General features: G+C 41.2%; 1 protein-coding gene across 1 annotated transcript in view; it reads left to right on the top strand.

Moving 5' to 3' along the window:
- rngtt (RNA guanylyltransferase and 5'-phosphatase) overlaps window positions 1–20,413 on the top strand; it is a 97,378-nt gene that overhangs the window by 27,698 nt on the left and 49,267 nt on the right. Inside the window, exons 9-11 of the mRNA XM_037086750.1 lie at window positions 580–715; window positions 5,020–5,091; window positions 14,684–14,848. Of these exons, the coding sequence (XP_036942645.1) occupies window positions 580–715; window positions 5,020–5,091; window positions 14,684–14,848 (373 nt within the window). The remainder of the gene's footprint in view (window positions 1–579; window positions 716–5,019; window positions 5,092–14,683; window positions 14,849–20,413) is intronic.

The following is a 20,413-nucleotide window of genomic DNA, read 5'->3' as shown; positions in this document are numbered from 1 at the left end:
TGGTCCAACTAAACGCAAACTGGACGGGATGGAGTGTCGCTGCAGGATGCTGTGGTAGCCATGCTGGTTCAGTGCGCCTTCAGTTTTGAATAAATCCCCAACAGTGTCACCAGCAAAACTCCTCCTCCATGCTTCACGGTGGGAACCATGCATGTAGAGACCATCCGTTTAACTTTTTCTGCTTCGCAAAAAGACACAGTGGGTGGAAACAAAGATCTCAAATTTGGACTAATCAGACCAAAGCCCAGATTTCCACTGGTCTAATGTCCATTCCTTGTGTTTCTTAGCCCAAGCAAATCTCTTCTGCTTGTTGTTTTTCCTTTAATAGTTGTTTTTTAGCAGCTATTTGACCATATGGGCCTGATTCATGCAGTCTCCATAGTCATACAAATAAAGAAAAACCATTAAATGTGAAAATGTGTCCAAACTTTTGACTGATAATGTATATTGCAATATAACTCAAAAACACTGCAATATTATATCATAGCGGCTCTTTGAGAGTCTGTTTCACGTAATGACCAGCACAAGTACACCCTGCTAGATTCTAATCACATCATTGTTCCTTCTCTTCTTTTGCAGGTACATGATGTTGATCAACGGGAAAAATGAAGTATTCATGATCGACAGAGACAACTCGATCTTCCACATAGCGAACCTAGAGTTTCCTTTCCGGAAGGATCCGCGTATCCACTTAGCAAATACTCTGTTGGACGGGGTGAGTTTTTGTTCTTCCACACTTCCATACGGGTCCTTCAAATGTCTAAAATTAGATTTCCTAATCACAAAGCCTTAAAAGTCATTAAATTGTCACAATGTGTTTTTTGCCACAAATATTTTTATCTAACTTAATTCATTCATATTTTATTTTCCTTTTGTCAGAATGAATCAGGCTCTTCTGACGGAGTCTACATATCTGATGTTTTCACCTACCACTTTCTTATTACTTGATACTTGCACTTACCTGTTGCCAAGTTAAGTTACCTTTTTAACTCACCTTTTAGCAGCTAATTTGTCCAATAATTAGTCTCAAATTTGGTGAAAAATAATACGTTTTTAATAAGCAAGAAATTCAGAGGTGCAACATGTAAGTGTTGAACCCCTCTCGAATTTATACTCCAAACAAACAGGCAACATATAACTAGAGTACTCACCAACTGCTGCTAACTGTAGCCGCATTTAGCTCAGTTAGCCATGCAGGTAGCAGTCCAGATTGGTGGGTTCAGAGTGGTATCACGAGAACAGACGGGTCAGTGCTAGCTTGCTAGCAGGCTAACTTCAGTAGATATCTCTGCAGGACAATACAACAGTTGTTTCTTCACCTTCTGTTGATAGTTTTGGTTAAATTTTAGAAAGTTTTAAACTTAAATTTTACATTTTGTATTTGAAGCGTCCAACACCCGCAGACACACCCTGATTTCTTTTGGACCGTATATGTATTGTGCCATGCCAGCTTCTGTTGTTGCTGCCTGAAAATCCCACAGGGTGACCTGACTGAAATCCCACCGTCCCCTCCATCTCCAACCTTGCAGCACGCCCAGTCTGCCCCCGCTGTGCAGCCTTGCAGATAATTGACATTGCTTGCCAAACCTTAGGTGAAAGAACAGCAGGTTTCAGTCGGTCGACAGAGCCTGTCAGAGACTTCTGGCAGGGAAAAAGGATCATCACTGCTCTGGAGAAAAAGCTAATGAAATGTTTTACACTTTTTCTGTTACTGTTGTCTCTTTGTTCCACCGCTGAGTTGTGTTGTAGCACACAGCGGTGAGCTCCCCAGGGTGGCGGCGAGGGTCGTGACTTATCCTCATCCTGTAATTCTAGACTCAGACTCCTTTTTTTTTTTATTGGCATGTTATGTCACACAGGTGCCGGCTCTCCGCCAGCAGCAGGTGCACATGTGTGAGTCATTGTCACACTATCCTAGGTGAAAACATAGGAAAGGAAATTGCTGCGTGTTCATGTTGTCAGCTTAGATTTGATTATGAATGTCTGGCTGTGTGTTCCGGTACTGGAGATAACAGGTAAGTTGCGTGTGATTGTTTTTTGTTTAGCTCCTGGCCCGTTTCTTTTTTTTTTTTTTTGTTTTTCCTCTATCAGAATTTTATGTAAAACAGGTTGGAGCTTCCTCTCGGCTTAATGGTTGCTGATTGATGCGGTGAATTTAGTTTCCTCACCCAGACAGGACATCTAATTGCAGCATATTAGCTCTCCTTTGAAGGAGCTTCGTGGATGTGTGCTTAAATTGCTACAAGGTTTGTTTTGACGCAAGTATTCATCTGTTGATGCTCCTGGCTCTCAGTTCAGAGAGGCTGTTTACGGCGAGCCCAGTTGAAGCCCAGCTGTGTTGTCTGATATGTTTCATCTTTAGCCCAAAGGCACTGGTCTTTGTCTTTACATGCTGTTACAGTTTTTAATGAGCTTTACATCAACTTGAGTCCCAAACTTGGATGAGTGTGAGCTGTTGATTGAATTCCTGGCGGTTTCCTTGGTCGTATTAATGTATTCACCCGCTGCTGTCTGTGTGTGCAACGGTTCAGTGCGCCCGATGCATAATGATGGCAGCCTCCCGGAATGACATCATTTTTTCTCTCCAGCTCCGCCTGAAGTGCTGTGCCTGCCTCCCATCCACTCCTCTTTGTCCTCTTTGCCAGGCTGGCGTTGGCAAGTGATCCCTGATGTTTGGTCCTTTTGTCTCTACCTGATGTTAAATGAAATCACATCAGCCAGTAGGGATAGATTATAAGTCATTATTTTTATGACTGATGATGGTTATTTGAAACACAAAACAAAATGGCTTCGCCTGCTTGTGAAGCCAAGTCACCGAGCTGCTGTTCTGCACGTTCTTTCGACATTTTAGGACCATGGCCAGATCCAAATACAGCCCTGGCTACTACACCTTACCTTCATCACGATTCCTGTCGGGATAAAGGACAAGGGCAAAGTGTTGGGATTAAGTTGGGGCCGATGAAAGTTGTAGCCTCCCATCGTTGATAGTTGACAGCCACGGACTGTTAGGGTTAGGCAACATCATGATTTATAATGCGCCTCACGCATAAACACAATATAATTGTGGGTCCCCTCTGGGTTGCCACAAGGCAAGGTTTGTGTTTGTAGCATCCGGGGAAAGAAAAGTAAAAGAAGTCTTCTCAGTGCACTCACCTTACGTCTCCATTCCGCGTTTCAAGATTTCGATATGAAAATGGAGAACTTAGTATTGTCAATCAAATTCAAATATGGTATCCATACAGATACATTCATTTGTCTAATTTTTCTCTGGAACACACTTTCTACAACTACTCTAAATGTGACAGAGTCCAACAAGTAATTTAATGCAAAACTCTTCTGCTGAGGGTCTCTGTTGTATTTTGGTATCCCTCCTCCGCCATTGGTCTGTGCTGGAGTTTGACACACTGAGAGAGACTTTATGGTACAGTTAAGGATATGTGTGCCAACAGAGACGTCATGATGCATTCAAGTGCACATCTAATAAAATACAAACATAAAAAGTATCCTCCGCCAAATTTCCGCGCCACCATTTGTGTGAAAGTTACAGAAGCGGAATAGGAAGGACAGCTTCGCTCCCCTATTCCACCATATCACTGACCACAGCCTTAAGACATCGTGTATCAAAACTCTGGATGATATTACAGTCATTACATTAACATTTTCTACAGGCTATGATTCTCTGAAGATCAAAAACACATAGGAAAGGTGAAAGACTTGAAAGCCCAGAACAATATATGTGTTGACAAAAAGGAGCTATAATCCAAGTCTTTCCTTCTGGTTTGCATCCTTGGTACAGCTCTTAAAAAATTCAGCAGTGTGTGAGTGTGTGTATACTCTACATAGACATAGTCCAGTCTATGTAGGGTGCACCGTGAATGTGTGATGAAAAATGAAAGATCCCGGTGAAACTCAACAGGGACGGAGCTTACCAACATCCTGCACAGATAAAACAGCGGTGGCTGAGCTATAACGTCCACAAGGGCCGAGCAGAGAGAAGAATCCTGCCACAGACCTGAATGGCTTGTTAATCAGTTGTGCCAGGAATGTTGACAGCTGTGTTGTAATATTTAAGACGACCACGGCAGCTGGGTGTCTGGATTTCAGTTAAAGCCAATTTCTGAGTTGCACCAACAAGGATTAATTTTTCAAACTGGATTAAATCACTGTTTAACTTTAAGATATAACATTAACTTAATAAATAAAAAACTTAAATTAGTTGCACCAAAACTCTAAACTGCTTCTTAAACCGTGATTCCTGTCACCCAGCCATAACTCTGCCATGTTTGTTCATTTGGTCAACACTGGTGCATTATGGATGTAAAAAGGTTTTAATTCCCAAAACACTGTTTTCACCATCTCACCTGCTCCCCTTTTACCTGTCTGTTACAGCAGCAGAGCCCAGTTGCCTACATATTTGATGAGGGGGAAAGGGCGCAAATGTAGCTCAGTAAACGTAGTCCTTCACCTTCAATTTCCTACCAAGTAAAAGTACCAGAGCTGCGACTCTGCTTTCCCGCACAGTGCTTCGGCCAGGGTGACGTCTGCACATTCATCTCTGCTGTCACTACTTCACATGGTTGTGTAACAGTTCTTTGAAAACTAATCATGTGTCTGCTGGCCGTCCTGCACCAGCGCTGCACCTGACTCTCGACTTGAGAGTCTTGCATAATGGATGCCTGGTGCTATTTCTGCTTCATGTCCCTCTCCAACAGACCCTACCACACACACACACACACACACACACCCCACCCACCTCCCCAATTCCCTGTTATCCTTCTCATTGCCGCAGGCGTCCCCCTCTCCGAACATGGATCCCCTTGAGAGCGCTCACCCCCCTTGTGCCACACTTCTGCCCCTCCCGCTTGACTACTTTCAAAGAGAAACCATTCTCTACATGCTAAGGACTCTCCCTTTATCTTTTCTGAACATCTTCACTCAATCGTATATTTTTATCTCAATAACTGTGTGTTTTTCTTTCTTTTCACTCTCCTGACCCACCTTTTGTCTTTATCTCTGCAGGAGATGATCATCGACAAGGTGAACGGTCAGCCCGTCCCCCGCTATTTGATATACGACATCATCAAATTCAATGTGAGTAGCCCGGCCTTTTGAGATTGTGTTGTCTCTCCTTTGACCTGCCACTCCTGAAAACTGTCCAGATCAAGATGTCAGACAGAATAAACAGGCAGCACATTGAAAGCGTGCCATTTACTCTCTGCACTATCAGCAGCTCCTTCTCCCCTCTCCTGTACCAAGGGTTTTGCTCCAGCAGAGGAAATTGTCATTTCTGTGGCTGTAGACTATCAGCGGTGTGTAGCATTTGTAATCAGAGCAAGGTGTGTGCGGGGTGGGGGGCGGGGGGAGCACTGACATGGAACAGGATTTGCTCATTTCGAAACCTGAAGAAATCTAATTCCCGGTTGGGTTCCTCCGAGGCTACACTCGGCAGAGAGGTTTTTCCACAGTATTTGCACAGGGATGATGCTGCTTGACAGTCTGCATGCTGTAGTTAAAGAGCATGGCTCTGCATGACCCTGCACCCTGTCACGCACTGAGCTTTACTAAAGCCTGACCTTAACCACAACACTGGGGCTGAACTGTCTGACCCACACTGAATATTTATTAGCTCAGTTTTTATTCTTCCACCACCCGAATTGACTTTGATGAGCTCCATTAACTTTTTTTTTTTTTGATAATCACATGATTGCAAAAAAAAAAATGAAATACTCGTCCAAAACTTTTAACCCTGACAAAGTCATTGTGAACCCGATGAAAAATTCAGTACTGAAATTGTAATTTGGCAGCTAATTGCCCCAGTACATCTGCACATGTGGAATGAGCTTTTATGTATTTGTGACAGCATGTTCCTCCTGTTACATTATTTTGAATCATTTTCCTTAAGAACAGCCTGAGGACAACATTACAAGACTGTTAATTGCCAGCGCTCTTCCAAACTATAAATTAATTCATCCCCTCAATCAATCTGCGTGTCGCTTATGGCAAGCGGGAAGGCACGGAAACAAATGAGCATGCAGTTTGGCTTGGGCGAGCCTCCGCCGTCTTCCTGATAAAACTTTGATAAATACCTCAGGTCGAAGGGGAGGGGTTACTTTGGCCATCATGTTTGTCCGTCGCCTCCTTTTCTCCATCGATCAGAGGATCAGCACAAGCAAGCAGCTCAATAAGGGTTCCAGCGGTAATGGGGGTGATGGTGGATGGGTGGGGGGACCTCTTTGTAAGTCGGTGCAGAGGTTAGCAGCTCCACATGACTCCCCCCTGAGCCATCAGGGAAGCGCGGTCTTATCGATCTTAGCTGGCCATTATTAGACTTCTCCATTATCTGTTGTGGGCTGCACCTTGGCACTGAGGCTCCATCCGGAGACTGAGGATGGAAATGCAGCGGGTGGGAGAACACACCACCTGCCAGGCTCATGGCCTGACGTGGCGCCTTACTTGTTTGGAAAGTCAAATTGGAGCGCAGTCCTTGGATTCTTTCGATTAGAAGTGATGAGAGGTGCGTGTTCGCTCGTCATGATGGGTAATTTGGCTGTGAGCGAGGGGTCACAGTTGACTTCTGTGGATTTTGATGGAGATATGAGTTAGAACAGTTGACGTTCTTAGTCATCATACAGAGCATTATTATTCTGAAGGCCTTCATTCTCAAACTACGCAAGTGATTGACCCAGACTACCAACCTGAGTCATGGCATGAAGTTTTTATTTCTGATGTTGCTGCAAACTATAAAAAGCCTCTTCTTTTTTTTTGTCCTCCATAAAAAGTTTTTGGTGATTGTCAGTCACTGTCAGCTCCCCCACTGTGGGGGAACTGACAAGATGTGATGAAAGCACAACAGCAATTACATATATGTCCTTAATTTTGAAGGTTGCTGTAGAAAGGCTATTATTTGGAGAGAAAAAAACTTGATTGACCTGGTTATCTGTCAGCATGCCAAAAATGATCTTTTTTTTTAGGACGGAATTAGCCGAGATAAATTGCTCAGTCAGATTAACAGCTGAGCAGGAAGGAGTGCTTTCAACACTCGCCGCAGGAACCTTATCTGTCAAGTTAGGATCTTTTGGCTCCATTTGCTTCTGTTTGAGAAGTTTGTCTTTAGGTGCAGTCTACAGCTCTGCAGGCTTCTCCCTAAGAATAGTCCCTGGGCTGCATAGCTCCCCTCCAAGCAACTGCAGCCTCACAATGAAGCTCCTCTGCAGTGGATGGATGGATGAAACAGATAGATAGATAGATAGATAGATAGATAGATAGATAGATAGATAGATAGATAGATAGATAGATAGATAGATAGATAGATAGATAGATAGATAGATAGATAGATAGATAGATAGATAGATAGATAGATAGATAGATAGATGCATATTTCAACAGGTTTTACTGGTATCATTAGCAGTAATGTTGACAGTTGCTTAAATTTGCTCATCAATCACACTGAATCCACGCCAGTCAGCTGGGACTTTCATCTGCATTTTGCATGTGATCATGACATCTGTGTGCACCTTCATTTCCATTTCAGTTCCAACTTATGGGTGAACATGTGGACACTGATGAGGGAAATAAGGTGGTTATTATGGGGATAATTGTACTAAAATGTAGCAGGGGAGGCAGCACTGCTATGCTCTGGATTTTCTATAGACTGTGTATTCAGTCATCGTATGGGAACCATTGTCACTAGATGCATATGCCTTTATTAAGTATAGATCACAGAAACATTTTTTTTTCATTTTTTCGTGTTGTTTTCTTGGATTTATTATAGAGGGACATTTTGAAATCAAAGCAGTCATGTGCATTAATATGTGTGGTCGGAAATGTTTCTTTCTCCATCCTTAAATTCTCCTCCAACCACCTTAACCCCTGCTGAAACATACTGATCTGTCAGCTCTTTGCTGCATTCAAGATGCATCATTTGACGTTTTTTTTTTTTTTCTACCTCTATCTCTGAGACGTAACTCAGCTCTGCATTAAAGTGACTCATAAAGGGGCAGGAGTAGAAGGCTTCGGGAGCCCTTCAAGTAAAACTGCATAGACTTACCATCCTAATTTGTGCCTCTCAACCTGCTGGTCTGCTTTTGTACACACAAATTAAGAAGTGACTCAAGATCCCGCCTCATGATATTGTGAATATGGTGAAGTAGATGGTGGTGAAAAGTGGAGGCTCCCCTGTGGATAGAGGCTGATTTGCATCTGCTTGTTAGTTGGGGGTCGGATCTCAATCTTGAGTATTTTGAGCTAAAACCTGCATTCTGACTTTGAAAACAGCAGCCTCCCTCTAAAGCTACAGGATGTTGTCACAACATATATTTAGTGCCGCTCCAGACTGCTCAACACCGAAAGAAAAAGAGAGGTATTCATAGTTTGAGTGACACGTTCCTTGAAAAATTATTATATAACACCAGCAGACAGCTGACAACTGGAGCTTCACCTTGTGGGAATAAATCATACCTTCTTCAATCTGCTTCTGCATTGCCTCAAAATACTGCTTGTGCATTAGGCTCCATGCAAACACATAAACAGGACACACTGTGGTCATAAACAGTCTAAAAGCCTTCTTTTTGTTAGAAACATCCCAATGGAAGCAGCAAATTAAGCTTCTGTCAACTGGTCCCAGTGCTGATTTTGTCACCTGCGCGGAATGTAATTTATTCCACATGATCCCAGACAGTCAAACTGCTTTTAACCGTATTCCCAGCACTGTCACTCTTATGTAAGATGCTTATGTTTCTGCCGTATTCTTGAGTTTATCCCTCATCCCGTCCATCCTCATGCTAAGGAACGCTTTCTTTTTGATTCTGCAGCTCTCTAGTGTTTAACATTTAATGCGTGTATATATATAGAGAGATTTTTATAAATTCATCTCACGCATAAAGGTGGTTATGTAATGTACTGAGCTATACCCTTTATGGACTTGATACAGTCTTTGACTTTGTCCATTTGGAATGAATGCATCTGTCCATTTGTGTGTCATGATGTAATGTTTGATTTGGTAATATTTTCAGAATGAAGAATAATATATATTGACTGCGCATTAAGGTTAAAAATGATTGAAGAGTATGTCTCTCCTAATCTGATTGAGATTATCATGGCTGCTTCTTTTGATTATGTCATTATTTGACAGAAAAATGTCAGAAAAGAATGGCCATCACTACAGCCCAGGTTGAAAAATTTCAGTTGCTCACGTCGAGCAAACATTCCACAACCCAAACATATTTAGATTGCAATCATTGAAAACTATGAAACCAATAAATATTTACATACATATTTACTCATTTGGCGGAACCATTCACTTTTTGCCATTTTTCATTTAAAAAGTGGGTGTGCAAAGAAGGATTATTTTCTTGAGTTATCCTTAGGTCTGTTAACCATCAGAAAACATTGGAATTTATTTATTTATTTATTTTTAAAGGCTTTTTTGGCCTTTTCTGGCTTTATTGATAGTACAGCTTGAAGTGTGACAGGAAACAGGGTAAGAGAGGGGGAGCAGAGCCTCGGCACATGGGTCACGCACGCTACCAAACATTGGAATTTAATGTCAAAATTTTTAAATGGAAGTTGTTAATATGAGCCTGAAACCAATATGGGTTGACCAGAAGTTGCTGTTTTTGAAAACTTTACAGAGCAGCCTCTGAATTTCAGCTTCTGATCAGTGTTCTTGATCACAAAATCAAGAGAACTTCTTTCCAGAACAAGGTTCTTACGAACTGGAATCAATAAACTTCAGTCAGAAACCCAACGAGGTTTGAGATGTCAGAGTTCTGATACTAACACTTTGTACTCTGATAACATTCCTTCTTGTGAAAAGTATACTATTTGTACCTGATACTTATTTTATCCAAAGTGAGAAGTTACCTGGGGAATATTTGCCATTTTTGCTTGAAAACTTTACTTTGCTAGACTAGAGTGTGTAGGATTTGGTGGCATTGAGCGGTGATGTTGCAACCACCTGCCTCCCCCGCCCCAACAGTGGCCAATCACAATGCTAGTATTTGTTTTGTCTCTTCTGAGCAACTGTAAAAACATGTCATATCTGTAGAAAAGGACCAATATAATGAACACAATGACATTATACTCTAAGGAGTCATAACTGTGAATATTAAAGTCCATTTCTGCCATCGAAATAGTTACAGATGAAGATGTGTATAAGTGGACTGACATGATGATATGAACTTTATCAGTCCATCCGTAGTTTTTGAAAGCTATACAGGCAGAGATATCCTGAAGCAATCTGCACTGTTGGTATCAAAGCAGAATCAAGGAATTTCTTCATAGATTGGTAGCCGTTGTATCAAATCTGATCCCTTGCTGTTGCTTGCCAAAAATCATGTGCTAAGCTTTGTTGAAATGCTGGCTCTGGTCTTGTCAGAACCCCCAGTGATAACAGTAAGTCAAAGTGGTGCAGCACAAACACGTAAAGTGCCAGCCACAAGTTATCTTTTATGGTAAGAGACGGCAGCAATGACGGGGTTATTCCGCTGATATAATTGATCTGTATTCCCGGTAAAATTGGATCAGCAAGATTCTTATCTGCTGTGCTTTCCTGTCGATCAGGCGCGGACGGCACATGCCTTGAATCATCCACACTTACATCTTGTTCTGTCCCGATGACACAGCTGACAGATGGTGCCGAACGTGTGGGACATGATACCAGCTGTTGCTCCAGGAGACTGTTGTGCGTGCGTTCTTGTAGTCACCCTAAAAGAAAAACAAGTCCTCAAAGGTGACGCCTCAATAATAGTTTCTTAAACTTTTGTTTGCAATTTGACCTTATTTGTAGTCGCCAAATTGTCCTTATAAAATTGTGAAGGCTGCATTAATCAAGTAAGACGGACTCTGCAGCAAAGTCACAGGCATGCTGCCCGGATATCAAGTTTTTATAGCTACTGTGTTGTAAACAATTGCCTATTCATGCATTCTGCGGACACAAGGCAATGCCGGGATCCCAGTGGCCCAGGGTCCCATCTACCTTTTACCTATTTTGGGCTAGCAACCGCTCATGGGGATTAAGTAATTATGTGAGGGATTCAGCTGATGATTTTGATTAATCTTCTGATTGTGTTCTTTAGTAATTAAAACAGTTAAAGGTCCAGAAAATGACAGAAAATAGTGAAAACTGCCCATTGACTGGTGCGCAGAGGCGTACAACAGAAGATATGGGAGATATTGGAACCAGAGAATATTTTCCTTTTTTTTTACTTGAAAAAGGATCTTGATGGTTAATTGAGGTTTATTTTCTTACCATTTGAGCTCTTTGGAGTGTGTTTTACAACTGGAGTCAATCGTTTTATAATCTTGATTTTTGCACCATTCTTTTAGCGCTCAGATTTAATCCGTCAACAAAAGCAGTTTATTTCCAAACTGAGTGAAAGAACATCAGTGGCTGTTTTTTTCCCTGTATGTTCTAGTGTCACCACACGCAGCAGACACAGCCATGTTTTCTATCATTATATAGGAGGAAGTGATTGGTTCAAGATATTTGTGCTGTCTTTTATAAGGCCTGACATTAAACTTACACGAGAGGGCAGTGCTCTTTTTTTCTTGTTGTGATAAATATCTATTTCATGTAAGATACAGTACAGTCTAGCACTTGCATCTAATCTTTATTGTTGGTCATGCTTCTTCTGTCCATTAGGGAAAACAAATTCAATCTTTCTCTTCCCCCCCATGGCCCAATAATTCTATGGAAAGCTCATGAGAAAGGACGTGGCCTTTACCAAACAGTAACAGAGCAGAATACAAATGCCCCCGAGTCACACCTTCCTGCTCAGTGCGTCTCAAAATATAGATCAGGGAATATTGATCCATAAACCGCTTGTGTAGCAACAACAAAGGTGTTGATAGTTCAGTATGTAATTTTTTATTTTCATTTCACATGAACGTGTTTTTTAAAGGGTAAAAATGACACACGATGTTATATTGTTAAATGTTGAAAATGTTGGAAATTGCAAAAGAAGCCAGAGGTTGGCTGAAGGTCTGTCTGGTGCCGCCTTCAGTGTTAGACACACAGCTTGAAGAAAGATCAGCAGTAGAATTGCAGCAGTCAGTCAGGCGTTTAACCAAAAAAATAATCTGCAGCAGTTTATAATAGGAATTGTTTCAGTCACATGGTTACAGCTTCTCAACTGAGTATATAATGCCTTTCACTGTCGTCTGAATATCTTCAGGTTTTGCGCTGATGGGAAGCATTTTCATCATCTTCACTTGATAGTTTATAGACAAAACAATTAATGGAGAAAATGATTAACATATAGTTTGATAATGTTAATACAAACATTACAGGTAAAAGTATCGGATGCAAGGGAGAAATTAAATCTGAAATGATTAAATTGTTGCTAATCATTGCCTGAACGAAACAAACAGCATGCAAAATATATGCTTCATTAAGTCAAGATCATTTACATCAATAAAGAAAACTAAGGGCCCTAAAATTGATCCCTGAGGACCTCTGCTCTGAGGGGCCTCCTATGGCCTGAGGAAACGGTTTTCCATAAATCAAATTAAGTTCATCTTGGAAAACCATGACAGGATAGAGATGGGTGTGGAGATTGTTGGAGAGTTGTTAACAGGCAGCAATAGTGGCTAAGATTTGCTGATTTAAACTGATCAAGAAGATCCTGATTTGAAATATGAAAAGTCATTTGAGGTGCATGGAAGGCTCAACATGGCCAGGTGATGTGGATAATGTTCACCTCTCATTCTTTGGCACAAACAATGAAGATAACTTGTTTGCTGAGTTCCTTTTTCATACTCTGATAACTTGTGAGCAAAATGAAATGTCAGATCGTTGTCATGCCTTCAGTCCACGTCCATCTGGCAGCTTTTCAATTCTCACTTCTCACTTTCGTTTATTGCGTGTGGATAAAAGTGAGTCATTATTTTTAATCACTTTTGTCAACTGAGCAACAGAGGAGTCATCTGTCAATGAAGCTCAAGCTTCTTCACAATTCTTCCGACTCCACCATTAAACTCTTTAAAGTCGCCATATTGCCATGTTTGTTAAATTTATTACTTGGCTGTTGTAATTTTCCACCCAGGCTTCTCTGTTAATAAGTAATAAGGTCATGAACTGGAGTGTTGAATTTTTTCCACCGCAGCCACAGTGGTCCGCCAGATGGGTTTGGTTGCACCTTTGCTCTGCCTTGCTGGCCCTGTCTGTTTGAGAGGCAGTCGTAGATCAGGTTGCTGTGCCTGTCTGCTCAGAACGACCGCATGTGGCTGGCCAGTGATGAGAGAAAGCTGTTGTCATAGTGACAAAAGAAACTGATTCCACTGCACAGTGTGCTGTGTTCTTCCCATGAGTTCAGCTAATGTCAAGGTCTTGTTGTCCAGGACTGACCGTACGCACCTGCATTCTGCACACCTGTGGTGCAGCTATAAACAAGAGCTGTATGAGGAGACTTGCAGCTGATGATGTTATTTTGTGTGCCACGGTTTTATTGCCCCCACTAGAGCTTCAACTAACACTCACTCTCATTATGGATTCATACACTGTTTATTTGATTTACTAACTGATTGTACACAAGATATCCCAAAAAGCTAAATCCCCTTAATTTCCCTTTAGCCTTCCTTGACATAGACACATATGATAACCTTATCACATCAACGCCCAGAGATATTCAGTTTGATATCATAGACGACAAAGAAAGCCAGCAATAGTTGCCAATTTTATTTGTTGATAATTGTTGATAAGTTGGGCTGGGCAAAATATTGATATTGTATCATTGGTTGTCATCTTAGATTGTTAATATTATTGTATTGTGATGTGACGTATGTGTTGTCTTTTCTGGATTTTTAAGGCTCTATTACAGAGGGCTCTGCTTGTTCTAAAACTTGCCTTTACCCACTTAATCATGATGACCACATTACTGATTTGTTAATATGTTATGAAAGTCATTTTTACAACACTGGCACAATATCATTATCAAGGTTATTTGGTGAAAAATAATGAAATTTAGATTTTGGCTCCCAGGTTAGCTTTGTTAGCAAGTGATTTTGAGTAGATTTTGAAATATTGAGATATTTACTGTGTATCTTGATGTAGCCTAGAAACAATAAAATATTATTTTAAAGCACCACAAGTTAAAAATTGTTAATCTGTAAGATTTGGCACCCCCACTATCGCAACAAATCCCAGTTTCTGAGACTAAATGAAAAGATGTAATGTCAGATGAGCTAATATCATTTAGCAGTAACTTTACAGGTAATCTGTCCATTAGAACACTGTATATCACAGAGAGTTGAAGCAGTGCAGCCTCCAGGTCACAGGGAAAACCAGAAAATATTTTCTCTATAAGCCATCCACAATAAGTGCAATGATTGTGGCCAATGGACTGACAGAGACACCATATATACTCTTACAAATTAGTGTGTGTCATAAGGTTATGATCTTCAGTACCAGTACTAGTTACACTATGTTGTCACATGTGAGGCTTTGAAAAGGATTCCAAACATACAGCTGCATAAAAAGTGGTATATAGGTCTGTTTCTCCACTTCTGGAAAGTGTTAAAGCTCTACGTTCAACAGTGTTACCATTATTATTACCTACTGTTGTATGTTACTATATCATATAAAGACTATATTCAATGTTGTTTTTTTAATTTAAGATAATAGAGATTTTATCTGTACAGACAATTTGAGATGACTGAATTGATTATTTTTTGGGGTGTTTTTCAGGGACAGCCTGTTGGCCAGTGTGATTTCAATATCCGGCTGTTATGCATCGAAAAGGAGATAATTTCTCCCCGGATGGAAAAGATGAAGACTGGACAGATTGACAAAACCAAGGAGCCCTTCAGTGTCCGAAATAAACCCTTCTTTGACATTCATGCATCACGCAAGGTAAGGTGGACAAAGGCGTCCGTTTTGCTTTCCAGGCCATTTTCCTCCCAATTTATTTTGCAGATGAGTGCCACGTACAGCCCTTTCCTGCTGTGCGCACAAAGATGTATAAATTGAGATGGCCCCAAATTCTGAGTCTACAAGAGAAATGTGTGACCGACCCAGTTACCTTTCCAAGCAGTTGTTTCCAGGGCAGAATTTCTTTGGGGGGTCTTTGGAGGCAAATCGCCCCTGGCTGGAGAGCAAGAGAAATCAAAAGATCTATGCACCACCATGTAACAGAAGGAACAATCTCTCCCAGAATAAGGAAGCAGCCCCCCTCTGGGAGTCAGGCCAGTGGGACAGAATTGGCAGGCGGGTGCCTGGTGACGGGGCTGGTACTCATTGGGACTGATTAGTCTTAGCCATGTGCTCACTGCCATGTGCTACTGTGGTTGCAGAAAAAGGCAGGGGCTTAGACATGCTGGACTTTGCCTGTGAAAACTGTCTCTCGGGGGAACCAAGTTATGCTGTAGTCCTTGAAGCTGCTATTTTTTAAACCTCTGATTCAGTAAGGGGAATAAGGAGCACATATTGTTGCGGAGGAGGGGACCAGCTTGGTACTCTTGAGAGGACACTGGAGGGACCATTACGTGTTTTCCATATATTCGCTAATCATTCTCTGTCGTAAAGTTAGGGAATGCCTTCTGGGGATGTAGATAATATTTTCTGGACTGCTGTCATCTAGTTCTGCTGTGTCCAAAATCTCGACCAAAATATTGAGCACATTCCTGGTGGACCATTTGCTATGGACAATGACGGGAACCTCAGTAACTCCTGGAGGAGCCAAAGAACTTAAATTGTGTTTTGACTGGATGGATTGCCGCCTGATCGTCCATCCTGGGCCATCGTCTTTGCCCCCCCCAAAATTCACTGCTCTGTGGATAATTCGTCTGGTAGCCCTGACACTACCTTGGTGCATCATTGAGCCTTCTGCTGCTGGCACCTCCATGTATATTAAGGTTCAGATGACAGTGATTGTGCCCTCCTACGTCTTCGTCTCATCATGTATGAATACACAATGAGGTATAACTAGGATCATGTAGAACAGTGGTGTCAAACTGATCCAGTAAAGGGCCATGTGGCTGCAGGTTTTCATTCCAACCAAGCAAGAACACACCAGATCCAAATCAGGTGTGTTCTTGCTTGGTTGGCTGATTGGTTGGCTGATCCAAATCAGGTGTGTTCTTGCTTGGTTGGAATGAAAACCTGCAGCCACATGGTCCTTTACTGGATCAGTTTGACACCACTGCATTAGATAAAGGAAAAGGACATGACTTTATTGATTTTGTCGGATGTTTCCTAGCACTTGTAATCCCTTGTATTTGTCATATAGTGAATAAATAATCATGCCTCAGGTTATAGTACTGTGCTGTTCACAGGCTGAGGACAGCAAGGCTTTTATTCTCTGAATCGCTGTTAAGCCTTCCTCAAAGGCCTGCACTTGTGCGCTAATATCAGATCCGTAGGAGGTCAGAGCGCAATTAATTTGATGCTCTGCTCAGGCCAAGATCAGTCGGAAAGCTTGGCACAGCGCATTCTCAGATGATCAAAGTATACGGAGGAGGTGAAGTTGTAGACATTTCTTGTGTTGTGGTCGCATGTCTTCCCCTGCCGACACAGATATCTCGGTGTTTTTGTCCTTTTGAAGAATCTCGGCATGAATAGTTGGGTTACCTCTGGTCTAACCCTGTGCTGTGTACTCCTCTAAGAACCTTTATGAAGGATCACCCCCACCCACCCTTTCGGGGCATGCTGATGAAGATACTCTAGAAATGAAGTCACTCTAACTACGTCTGGTTTCTGACTGCTCTATTGTGCTGTGCAGGGGCCATCTGCTCCCCATACAGTCATATCTCTGTTGTGTGCGACATTAAAAGAGGGAAACTGGAATCTGGCTCATTAATTCAGAAGCTGCACAACCTTCCACTTCATGCCATATCGACCAGAAATTCCTTTTAGGGATATTTCAGACAAAAGCTGGATTTGTATGACAGCTTTTGTCTGTTGCTAGGCTGCTGTTTTCCATCTCAGGCACTTACACATTCATGCCGCCATTTCCCACCAACTGGGGAGCATTTATTCTCTGTGCTTCCTCCACTCGTTCAATTATGTCACAAAGCCCCCTTCTTGTATTACCCAAATTGTACATTGGGACAACTAGATTATATATTTTGGGAAATTCCCTTTTGTGTAGGTTGAATGGACTTGGCTGACAAAATATATCTTGAGTAGAAAATAATTCAGAATTGAATGGCCCTCCATAACACAGTTGGTGGTGTCTGTTCTGCAGCTGACTGCATGTTCATGTTCAGTTCTGTACAATTACTAAATGCTTCAACGTAAAAGGGTTCTTTGATTTCATTGGTGGATTTGTTGTCATGCATCTATTGCGAACCAGGCCCCTTGCAACTCACCGTACTTGCAGACAATTATGAAAGATGTAAAACACCTAAATAAAACGGTTAGAGTCAAACAACAAGGGGTCTGCAGCACCAAGGGAGTCCTCAGAGCTACTTCATGTCATGCTAGTGAAGATTGTGGGATGGGATTTATGCCCGTGTGATTTGACAAACAAGCTATTATTTTATGTGACCCTTATCACCCCCTTTATACTCGATGGGTGGCCGTTTACATCCACTTCTAAAATTAATTCACATTATCACACAGTGCTGATTAATTCATGGTCACCTTTAATAAATCCTGTCTAAATAATCATTAATATCTCTGAGGGAATCTGTCGATCGTCTTTGATTGACAGTGGTTGCATTATGGTGTCCCTCGCGCACAGTAAGACCCGGAGCCAGGATGAGGAAAATAGTGTGATCATGTGGAATTTAATGCGGTCTTGATATCAACATGGATCAACCAGATGTTGTTTATTTCACAGGTTAGTGTTTACTCGCATTATCACAACCAATCTCCAGGCGTTACTGTGCGATGCTCGAGTGAGGCAGCATTATTCGGCGGGAACGATCCTGACACCGTGCTCAGCATGGCTTGCTTCAAGTGGTGACATTTACCCGATGTTGTTAGACTGACGTAATTAGGAAAGTGTTAAGTTCAAACAGTCTCCTGATGGGAACTATTGAAAGTATCCTTTCTATCAAGATCCATTCAGCCTGATGCCTTGGTAATTACCCACTCTCAGCTCTATACATCACAGTAATAGTTGGAGTGGCTGTATGAACTATTCACTCTATTCGATGTTCATCAAATCCTTTTCACCACCTTCTTCGTGGTGCATCGAAAAATAAGCAATTTTGATTCTAGAATTCGAATCATAAAATGTAGGAATACTTCTAACAATAGAAAGGTTTGATTTAATTCTAAAGACACTAACGCCCATGCAGTGTGCTGTAGCTCTACATCCCTGATTCGAATGCTGCACACGTTTCCCTTTTTGTTATGAGCAAAGAATTTACGCAGGTAAAACTGACTGTCAAATAAGCTTCTGTATCGACTTACCAGTGCCAACAAGGGAATTAGTTTGTTTTCTCAGTGTGTAGCGCACTTGTCAAAAACTTTTAATATGATGTGGGGCTTGCTGACACTGCGCATTAAATATACACAGTATTATACGGTCGGCAGCCACAGTACATACTGTAGATGAGAATTCTCTCCTCTGGTAATCGACATTTTTAAATTGAACAAATATTGTGTTTGGCAGGGATCTGCGTGTTTCTTTCAAGGAATTCGAAATCAAGTCGAGACTGGGACTTGTTGTCAGTTTCTTGTTCGCTGGAGGCAGCCGAATTGGCAATGTCCGTGGAAAATCTGTTTATGAGGTAGAAATTCATATTCCCTCTGGGATTATAGAAATGAGTGTTTGGGGAGATGATATTTGCAATTTCCATAGAGAGTAAGCTTAAGAAGCCCCACAACTCATCCAACTCCAACTTGTTTTTTTAATGTGTTTGATGATTTCAGTCCAGGATATGCACAGCTCAACTGTTTGTAGCGTTGGCTAGGCGAGTGACATCGAGGATGAATCCAAAAAATTGCACAGTAAAACCACAGAGCTGAAACGGTTCTGTATATAATGAGTTTTATTAGTATCGATTCATAATATCCATCATTAATAAATGGTAATTTTATTGTTAATAAGTTCATAGTAACTTTGCTGTAAACAAACCATGACATGCTTTATACCATTTATTAATCAATTGTTTAGTGTAAAGTTGCAACTGACGTTTTGATCCATTAATAAATGCTTCCCTACTGCCTGTCCTATCTGTTTTCAAATTGAGTTTGCCTTTGATAGTGATCAGTAGATATGAGGACATGATTTTCCTTAACCCCATTGAAAGAGTGAAAAAGCAGGAGGGAGAAGAGAGTGAAGAAAGGAGAAGAGGAAGAATAGGTAAAACAAGACCAAAAGCAACATCTTTTTTAACATTTTTTAACCCAAGTGGTTAAAGAAGTGAATAATCTCATTTTAAGGTTCATCATTTTATTTTAGGTTACTTCTAGAATATGTTTACATACACATCAGGATATACATCAGTTTTCTCGCACTGTCCATCGCTGCACCACTGTATTCCCCCACAATTTGAAATGTCTTTTATTTAGATTCCACATTTTTCTTCTATATATAGCTCAGGCTGTTGTATCCACACAGTGCGGTTGAACTAAATGCATCGTTCTCCAAAGCAGAAGACGTGTAATTGGAGTAATTATCTTCTCAGTTGTTACACATAAAACACTGGACAATAAAATCACTTGGTGAGGTACACCCTCTTGGAGCACGCCTGACATTTTGCAGCACATCCAGTAATGAAATGTGACTCATGGCGTGTCCAGATTTAATAGTCACAATTAGATGTTGTTAAAATGACAAAAGGAAATTCGATGGTGTTAATTTGTCTTTGCACTTTGCGAGATATCTAATCTCTCCTGCCCATTTATCATATCTCTAAAGAAATTAGACCTAAACTGAATAAAGTTTCCCCTAATGAGACTCGTCTCTCCAATTGTCCCGAGCCCATCACCCGGCTCCTCCCAGGAGTCCAGACGCTGGTGAGGAGAGGAGAGAAAGGCTGCAGGTGGAAGAATGAGTTTCTTACCCGAGATTAGATGTTATGTTTAATGCCCTTTTCGATTGACTTTGGATAGAGGGCTTAAAAGTACTTATCAAGATACTTTTGCCAGACTGAAGTCTCTTCACGGCGCTCCAACCTGTTCAAAGCAGGTGAGATTAAGGTGTAGCGTATGTACTGAATACATAATGGGCAAAAGAACTGACTTCCTTGAAAAGTGAGATAGTTTTAGGACTTTCGAACACTAATATGACTGATACTGCATAAGTTGCCTATGTAGTATGATGGGCTGTGGTTAATGTTGCACAGAGAACTGCTTTGCTGCTGCAGTTTTCCTCAAAAGAACATTATCTTCTCGTTTTCTTTTGCTGTCATTATTTATTCTCCATTTTGTATGAAGGAAACAAATAAAATCTTCTTTATGAAAGAGTAACTGAGCTGTTTTAAAGTCATTCTTTACACTATCTGTCATACAAGTTTATAAAAC

This window comes from Acanthopagrus latus, chromosome 22, assembly GCF_904848185.1.
Source record: "Acanthopagrus latus isolate v.2019 chromosome 22, fAcaLat1.1, whole genome shotgun sequence".
NCBI lineage: Eukaryota > Metazoa > Chordata > Actinopteri > Spariformes > Sparidae > Acanthopagrus > Acanthopagrus latus.
The sequence above is the reverse complement of the archived record's forward strand: the minus strand, read 5'-3'. Positions and strand labels throughout refer to the sequence as shown.